General features: G+C 42.3%; 1 protein-coding gene and 2 pseudogenes across 1 annotated transcript; 2 read left to right on the forward strand and 1 right to left on the reverse strand.

Annotated features, from left to right (window-relative positions):
- The first annotated feature begins 498 nt into the window (after nt 1–498).
- On the forward strand, nt 499–2,233 carry LOC136546744 (CDGSH iron-sulfur domain-containing protein NEET-like; annotated as a pseudogene).
- Nucleotides 2,234–3,074: 841 nt separating this feature from the next.
- LOC136544323 (uncharacterized) lies at nt 3,075–4,358 on the forward strand. The gene is made up of 4 exons (XM_066536524.1): nt 3,075–3,152; nt 3,394–3,524; nt 3,620–3,693; nt 3,790–4,358. Exons 1-4 carry the CDS (start codon nt 3,075–3,077, stop codon nt 4,356–4,358), a joined length of 852 nt encoding a protein of 283 aa, XP_066392621.1.
- A 618-nt stretch (nt 4,359–4,976) lies between these two features.
- LOC136544324 (glutathione S-transferase T3-like) lies at nt 4,977–7,386 on the reverse strand (annotated as a pseudogene).
- Between the last annotated feature and the right edge of the window lie 1,472 nt (nt 7,387–8,858).

Consider the following 8,858-nt stretch of genomic DNA (forward strand, 5'->3'; position numbering starts at 1 on the left):
TAATACATCTTAGAATCAGACTATGTGCCGTGGCCGTACACATGCTATTAAGCTCGTACGAGCATGGGCTAGAGATGAGACGATAAAACAATCGGGACTCTTATCTCTAAGATCTAGTTTGGCATAGCTTCTCCCGCATCTTCAGGAGCTTGTTTTCTTAAACATGTTAATAGAAATTTTGAATTTTCTAATAAAAACGTTAACACATTTTTAAATAAGGAAAGAAGACCATATCAGCCGTGCAACAGGTGACAAACGACAAAGGATGTAGCTGGTGGTATCCTCATCGTCCATCCATCCGTGACGAGCGCGCCGGCGGGGCATGTGCTCACCATGCGCCTACCCCCGAATCTTCACCACGCGCCTACCCCCGACGTGGCGACTTGATGTACCGAGCCAGCGAGAGGCAGCCACGACTTTTCCGTCGCTCGCTCGTCCGGTAGTCCCCTCCCAGTCCCACCAAACCAATCCAGCCACCAGCCACCAACCAAGAGAGCCATGGCGTCCCCGTCCTGCGCCGCTGCCGCCTCGCCGTCCCCGCCCCGTCCCCTGCCGCCGCGCGGCCGCCCAGGCCCCGGCGCGGCCTGGTGGCGGTGCGCGCGGAGGCGGGCGGCGGGATAAACCCGGCCATCCGGAAGGAGGAGGACAAAGTGGTCGACACCGTCCTCACCAGCGAGCTCGCCAAGCCGCTCAACGCCTATTGCCGGTACGGCTTTCTCACCGGGTTAATTTCCTCTCTCCTGCATGCCAGTATGCTTGCTTGACGCCGATCGAGGGAGGGGCTGGGGGAGTTTGGGAGGGATACGAGCAGAGGATGCTATGTTGTGATTTAGATTAGTAATTTGACCGCGTTCTGATTGCACGGTGGAATTTCTGCTTTTGCTGGGGATGCACCACTTGCAATCTCGCACTCCTGTTCTTTAAAATGCACCTAAACATTTGTGCATGCTAACCTTCATATCGAGGCAACGTGTTCAACTGAACCTCAAACAATGTGTTCCCATGATAATTCTAACAAGAGGTCAATAGCCAAAAGCCCAAAACTCAAGGGCAGGTCTTCTTGTTAATACTTTGACTCTCTTGAATATAAATAAAAGTGTGCTACTGATCCTAATAGCAGCTTATACATTTCCTTCTCTATAGCCTTGAAGGAGCTTAAAGAAAACTAGCTTTGAAGAGCTTAAAGAAAACCACCTTTCAGAATAAGTATATAGAAACTTCTACCCATAGTACTTCTGATTTGTTATATTAAACTGTCGATGCAACTATGCAAGGTGCCGAGGAGGCGAGGAAGAACTAAGCTAAAGGTAGTAGTTTCCCTGTGACCGAGTAATCTCTTTTTATGCTCTGCTTCGTGGTCCTCGGAACTCTCTGGAATTTGTTGTGCAAATATCAGAGATGCTGTGCCACAGAGCACAGTAAATTGTATCAGGTAATAAAAAGAATATGGAGCATTTGGCTGGAGTTAAACATCTCTGCAAACAAGCGCAATTGTAGCCATATGAATGATTTATTGAGTTATATACTGTATCGAATTATGACCTAACAGCAGATGAACTTGCAGTGACATCATATGCAATTCGAAATGTCAGCCAATTAGAATATTTGCCAGTGTAAAACAATCCAAACAAAATTCCTGTGCTAGCAGTAGGGTCGGACATAGGAAATTTACACATCCCACAGACACTTTATTTGTCTTAGTGAACTAAGAATGCTCACGATATTACCATTTTCAATATCAAGCATGGGCTTATTTTGATCCCACCTATATGACCTATCTGTACATGTGCATGCATCTGGTACAAATCTGCGTAATTAGAACCCAGTTCATCACAGATACTTTTACACAGATTGATTGAATTTATACTGCAGAGTGCAGATGTATGCATGTTCAGAGTTCTGAATGGTTTTAGCCAATTAGAGTACAAATTTCATAATTAATTTTCAGCATTGCATTTATTCACCATTTCAAACTGTTCTGACCTTGATTGCTTTATGATAAGGTGTTGGAGATCAGGAACATTCCCACTGTGCGATGGAGCCCATGTGAAGCACAACAAAGCAACCGGTGATAATGTGGGTCCCCTGCTCGTTAAGAAGTAGATGAGGTTTCCTTTGAGTTTTGCCCTAGTGTCATGTTGAGCGTCGAGCTGAACACTATCTGTATGTCATGATAAACTACACGACGCATCGATCCTTCAATCAGAATAAAGTAAGCTGCTCATGTTAACAAGACTAGGCTTCATGATTGTGGGAAGCGTTAGTGACAGGTGATACATGTAGTGAGATGTATGGACATCGGGAATTATCTGTGATGAACAATGAAGTCATGAGCTTATGATTTGCCGTGGTCCTTCAGGTATATTGTGGTTCTGTTGGCAGCGAAGTTATTATTCATTGATACAAGCTCTTGATGGTTGCTTTATGATTTTTGAGATCTAGCCATCTAGGGACATCAATATAACTTAATGTCTGTATCTGCTAGAAGTACCAGTAGTACAATTGTACTACATGTAGATAGATTTTCCGGGCATTTTGTTACGGCAGTTAATGGTGTTTCACTAAAGAACATTTAGAGCATCTCCAACAGATGTGGTAAAATAAATAGTCAAATTACATAGTTTAGCTCTTTTGTAAAATATAGAAGTCCTCAAAAAAGAAGAGTTTTCCAATAGACTTGCTATTTCTCATCTTGTATATTAAAAAATTGCCATGTCACCAACTACCATGGACCTATTCCACCTGCCCGATTGAAATTTTCTACGATCTATTCCTTTGGAGTCATCCGCAGCAACGTCCTGGCGGCGGCTATGCTCCTTCGCGTCAATAGAAGATCGTCGCGTTTTGGGCTCTTGGCGGCGACATCGCGCGTGCGTCACCAGCACAAGACGCTGATCCTAGTGGCGACGGGCTGCTGCTACCCTGTACGTGTTCAGGTAGGTCATCGTGTATCCTTGATATGATTTTTCTTTAGGTCACGTTATCAAATCAGTAGATCGGCACACATCTTCTTTCTTTAATCCTGGTTAGGTGTTCAAGTAGATTCCTAGGACCCTCCTAATCAAAGGTTCATAATGGAATTTGAAGATGTAGTTAATGAGCTGATGGATTCTCCGTCGTCGTCGTCGTCATCGTCGGATGATGATGATGAGGTATATACTGCAGCAGAGCATATAGTACTATCAGACATTGTCAATCCAGCATGCCATCGTGGATCCGTAGAGAGTTATTTCAGGCGCAGGTTAATTCTCTCAAATTTTATTGACTTATGTTTAGTGTATGCATTGAGGTATGAATAATTTTTTAATCTGACGTCATAGGTTTCGAATGCGGTGTCACGTGTTTGTCCGCATAATGAATGCCGTTGAGAAGTATGATGACTATTTCGTGCAGAAGAGGAATGCAGCCGGAACCCTAGGACTATCTTGTTTGCAGAAGGTGGTGGCGGCATTCCGAATGTTAGCTGATGCTATGGATGACTATATCTGTATTGGGGAGAGTACTGCTCTAGAAAGTCTTAGAAAGTTTGTCAGAGCTGTTGTTCATGTATTTGGACATAATACTTGAGGTTGCCCAATGAGGATGATACTGCTAGATTACTTGCGATTGGTGAGAGTAGAGGTTTTCCTGGCATGCTTGGTTCCATTGATTGTATGCACGGGAGCTGGAAGAATTGTCCTTATGCATGGCAAGGTATGTATAGGGGACATAAAAAGGAGCCTACAATTATTCTTGAAGCTGTTGCTTCTAAAGATCTTTGGATTTGGCATGTTTTCTTTGGGATGCCAGGTTCGCACAATGATATAAATGTTCTTCATAGATCTCCTATATTTGCAAGGCTTGCTGAAGGTCAAGGGCCACAAGTAAATTATAGCATCAATGGGAATGATTATACTATGGGTTACTATCTAGCAGATGGTATATATCCATCTTGGGCCACATTCGTGAAGACCATACCTGAGCCACAGGGTAATAAGAACAAATATTTTGCAAAAGCACAAAAAGCTTGTAGGAAGGATGTCGAACAAGCATTTGGGGTTCTACAAGCTCGCTTTGCCATTGTTCGAGCGTCGACATGTGTGTGGGATGAGGATACAATTCAACTTGTCATGACGGCTTGTATCATTATGCACAATATGATTGTTGAAGACGAGGGAGTTGACGAAAAAGATTTTAGATATGATGATGTGGGAGAAAAGGTGACTGTTTCACACGATGCTACACCTGAGTTTGATGCATTTATGCAGAATTACAAGAAGATCAAGGACAAGGAGACACACACACAGCTTCAAGCCGACCTTATCGAGCACTTGTGGCATAATTTTCTAGATTTATATACAAATATTATTGTTGAATAATTTCATTTACTATCACAACATCAAGGCATTATGTATTAGTTTCTAGACCTATGTTCTTTGTTTGATTTACTACATATTGTAATAGTTCAAGGCATATTTTTTGTGAGAAGCTTGCCTTTCATTTATATTGAAAGCCTGAATGTTTTGCTTGAAAGCCTGCAACACTAGTTGCAAACATTGCTTTGGTGCAAGGAATGGTTCTTTTCCCTGTTGCATGTACAATGGCTCTCAGATGCAAGTACTTGTACTGCAGAGCAGAAGGGCAAACTTAGTCCTCCAAAAATAGTTTGCTGTCAGTTTCAGACCAACATGTCTTTTGTTGACAGTTTAGCAGTGGAAGCACTCATCATAGCCTGACATGACTCATTTGTTAAAAACATAACTGTATATTTGTTAAAAACATAAAACCCCAGATGCAAAGGTACAAAACACTAGGCAGGTTGCAATACATAATACAGTAGCTGACTAAATTAATCTGCTATGAAGAGGACCTGAGGGCAGTGTCCAACCTGCACTTCTATGTATTGTCGAACATGCTACAGTAGGTTCCAGAGAGCAAATGCAGTGTCACAAGCCCAAATATATTTGTGATGGTGCAAACGTCAAAAGAAGCTCCTTTACAGAATAATATAGATAACAAGGTTCATGCAAGAACATTAATCAATCCGATATGCTGTGAACTAAAATGTTTCAGAAAATTAAACATGTCTCACACTATGTTCAAATCTAAAAAAAATCGAAATCATGGTTCTACTAATTTCCAAGCCGTCTTGCAAGTATTTTCTTCTGTTGATCATCGTAGAACTGTTGCTGTCTGGTTGACATGGTGCTCATATCAATATTTATAATTCTTTCTTCTTCTCGATCCCGCTCAAAATCAAATTTTTCTTTGTCAAGTTTTATCCTTTCTTCCTGCAAGGCAACGACTTTTTGGCACATCTCTTGTTTCTTCAACTCCCTCTCCTCTTTCTTCAACTCCTTCTCAGCATCCACCTCTTTCTTCTTTGCCAATAAATAATCCAAAGCTTCAATGCTTGAACGCTGCTTTAATTTCAGATTTTCCTTCTTAGTCCCTGTAGGCCTCGGTACTGTGGTTATTGTGGTTTCAGTCTCAGCTACAGTACCAATGACAGGGTCTGGTGCATCAATAGCAGGAGTTGAATTAGCGGTGGTCTTTTGCTTTTTGCTTAATGGTTTCTAAGGTCCAGTTGGCTAGCGCCTATTCATCCACTTCAAATGGTCTTTCAGTATTTTCTAGCAATGTATGTACTGGAAAGTCCTGTGTAATGGGTCGTCATTCTTATACATAGTTAATGCATTTGCTTGCTACAATGGGAAACAAAGATGACACATGAGATTCAGCTAAAACATATAGGAAATTAGCATGTGAAGGTAGGTCATCTAACCTTGTCATCAACAGATGCACCACTCTGATTTTGGGCCTCTACCTTCGAAACACAACCAGCAAATATGTTGTAGTCATGTAGTATACTAGACCACCGACTCATTAGAGAACTTTGTGTGCGATGAGATTCAAAATCCTTTTTTTGAATGAAAGTAATCATGTATTCTTTTCCAATAGGTATCTTTTGATTGATTGGCTCCTCTCACAGGATCTAAACTCACATTTAGCCACGCTGACACCAACATCTCGTCCTCTTTAAGAGTGAAATTTTTGGACCTTCTTTTATTTCCTTTGACCGCAGTAGGGACCTCATCGCGTGCTTGTATTTCATTATGAGGTGAGATATTGTCAGACACTCCACCTGGAGGGAAACCTTCCATAATCATGTCGGTCAAAGATCTGCTTGAATCCATTTCGGCTGTAAAAACAAATAGCAACAAAACTTAGCTACAGAATGTTAGCAATTTAGCCTGTTGCCGGATATGTACAGTAGGCTTTCTATTTTTAGTTTCCATTCATTTAACGTTTCAAACATTCAATGAGTACTTTTAATTAGCAGATAGAGTTTTAGACATTCTGAAACTCTAGCAACTTAGTTTCAGACAATCTGTTAGATTACCATAATGGATTGTCCTAATTTGCAGTTTGCAAGAAATGCTTGAATAAAATTGATATTTGACAAAAAAAAGACAATATATCTTCAACATGAACCTAGCAATCAGATGAACATAAATTTCTTGGGATGCAAACCAAAGCTACAGAATAATTTAGTCTGTTGCCGGATATGTACAGTAGGCTAGGTATTTTCAGTTTCCATTCAGTTAGTGTTTTAGGCATTCAGATAGTGTCTTCCAGATAGTGCCTTTTCTACATCCATTTGCAAGATCTATTACAATGAAGTGAAGAAAATCGAGTGCCCATGACTGAACATTATGAAGTCAGCTCACTGCAATTTTCAAAGGTAGGCCACAAAGGAATATTTAGGCGATAAAGCACTATTATGCAGTACATCAGGAGTCCAGGACAACTGCATATCACCAATCATATGAAGCTGCTGATGAACTCCCTGCCAACTATAAGACACTAATAGAGGCACGTAATTATCATCCTCCATCATCAGCCACCAGTCACTACTACCACTTTGATATCACCTCACATTCTCACCCAACAAAAACTTCAAGTGTCATGTGTGCCCACTGAATTCACTGAATACAATTGAACAGAACAATGTGTAGATAGAAAATTGGCACTACGGTTCCACAATAGCAATAGAAAATTGGGGAAACAATAATGGATGTACTGAACAACGGTGAGAGAGGCCCACTGAAAATTAGACTCACCAGAGCACACGTCGAGGAATGGATTCGATGTAGTAGCAGCAGCACTGTTGGGTGGAAGGACTCGTCGTCGCTGGCCTCCTTGCGTCGTATTCTCCAACCACGGCAGCACCGGGGAGTCCTGCTGCAAGTTGGGATCTCCCATCCGTCTGCTGCTCCCATCCAAACTGTTGCTCCCATCCGCTTGATGCTGCTCCAATCCACCTGGTACTCCCATCCGCCTATTGTTGGAATAAAAGGGCAGCGTAGTTGGGATCTCCCATCTCAGATGGCGGAGCCTGTCCATGAGGACGATGCGACATCACGGCGAATAAGGAAAGGGCGATTCAGAGGGCCAGCGAGTAGCAGCTTCCGTGGTGCGGCGGTGGCAGGGACGGCAAAGGGGAGGAGGCGATGGACGAGCTTGGGAGTTGGGAATCGTTGAATGGAGCGAGTTGTGCCTGGATCCCCACGATGGGAGAGTTCAGTGCACGGGCGGGAAGCTAGTTTCTGGCGTGCGGGAAGGATCGCGCGTGCGGGGCATCCACCGTGGCTAGCTATTTCGGAAGATGGCGAGCCAGGTTCGCTTGCTATCTATGCCCAACGAGATTTCAGGGATAGCATACTTGCTATTATACAAAACCAAATAGGATATTTGTTGGAGTTCAATTTTTCCTGTAAAAATCTAAATATACCATACAGAACAAGGATAGCATATCTCTTGGAGATGCTCTTAGGGTGTGTTTGGTTGTTAGGTTGCGTATCTGGCTTGGGCACTGTCGATCAGGTATCCATCCACGATCGCAACCCCAGGCTTATGAAATTAGATGTCTGGGAACACTACTTGGGCCAGGCGAGGCGATGCTTGGCAGACGCAATCAAACAACCCCTTACTCTTTTCCATAAGAAGAGAATGGGAGGAAGAGTATTGAACCTGTGTTTGGTTCAGCTTATAGAAAGTGTTTCGGTTGCCAAAAGGCAAAACACTAACCAAATAGGCGAGTCTGAAGCTGTTTTTTCCAGAAACCACTATTTTCGCAGTACCTTAAACCTTGCTTTCAGCTTTCGGTTTATACTTTTCCAAACATGTGGAAATAGAGTGTTTCACAATTGTTTCAAGAGAGATAAAGAGAGGTGGTAGGTTTCAACCAAATGACTTTCAACTTTTCACAACACGGCTAACAACAACTTTTCTATATCTCACAACTCATAACATTTTTTTATAGCTTAGAGCTGAACCAAACAGACCCTAAGACTTCCTCATGGTGTTGAAGTTAATTACCATTTCAACCATGAAGGGTAATGTTATTTGCTACTAGTAGCATAGGGTGCCAGAGGGACAAGCACAGGATTAGGTAGTGGTAGAGCCCCATTGATAAAAAAAATTGGTGTTCCCCATTGATAAAAAGAAAATTTTCCTTTGCACTCTGTCAATGAGCTCGGCCATCCTTTGCACTATAGAAAAAATTTACCTAGAAAAAAATCGGTGTTCCCCATTGATAAAAAGAAAATCTTCCTTTGCACTCTGTCAATGAGCTCAGCCAACTAGGGTGTGGTTGGGTGCCACTATGATTAGGCTAATTCTAGTGTATAGTATCTTAGACACTAAGGCCCCGTTCGCTTAGAGGAATTTGGAAGAATCTGGAGAAATTTGAGAGATGAAATCATTCGCGAACAGTGAAATTCAGCCATGAACAGTACTTCCTCCATACCCGCTGAACGAGGCCTAATGGGTTGCCATGTAGGACTCTGATATATTTGTCCTTTGATATTCCAATA

The sequence above is a fragment of the Miscanthus floridulus genome, chromosome 3 (assembly GCF_019320115.1).
Source record: "Miscanthus floridulus cultivar M001 chromosome 3, ASM1932011v1, whole genome shotgun sequence".
NCBI lineage: Eukaryota > Viridiplantae > Streptophyta > Magnoliopsida > Poales > Poaceae > Miscanthus > Miscanthus floridulus.

Excerpts from the sequence above, each read along its gene's own strand:
- LOC136544323 (XM_066536524.1), top strand. The coding sequence starts at position 3,075 with ATGGAATTTGAAGATGTAGTTAATGAGCTGATGGATTCTCCGTCGTCG. Across the intron at positions 3,153-3,393 it reads CGTCGGATGATGATGATGAG|AAGAGGAATGCAGCCGGAAC; the intron begins GTATATACTGCA and ends TATTTCGTGCAG. Across the intron at positions 3,525-3,619 it reads GCTCTAGAAAGTCTTAGAAA|AGGTTTTCCTGGCATGCTTG; the intron begins GTTTGTCAGAGC and ends TGGTGAGAGTAG.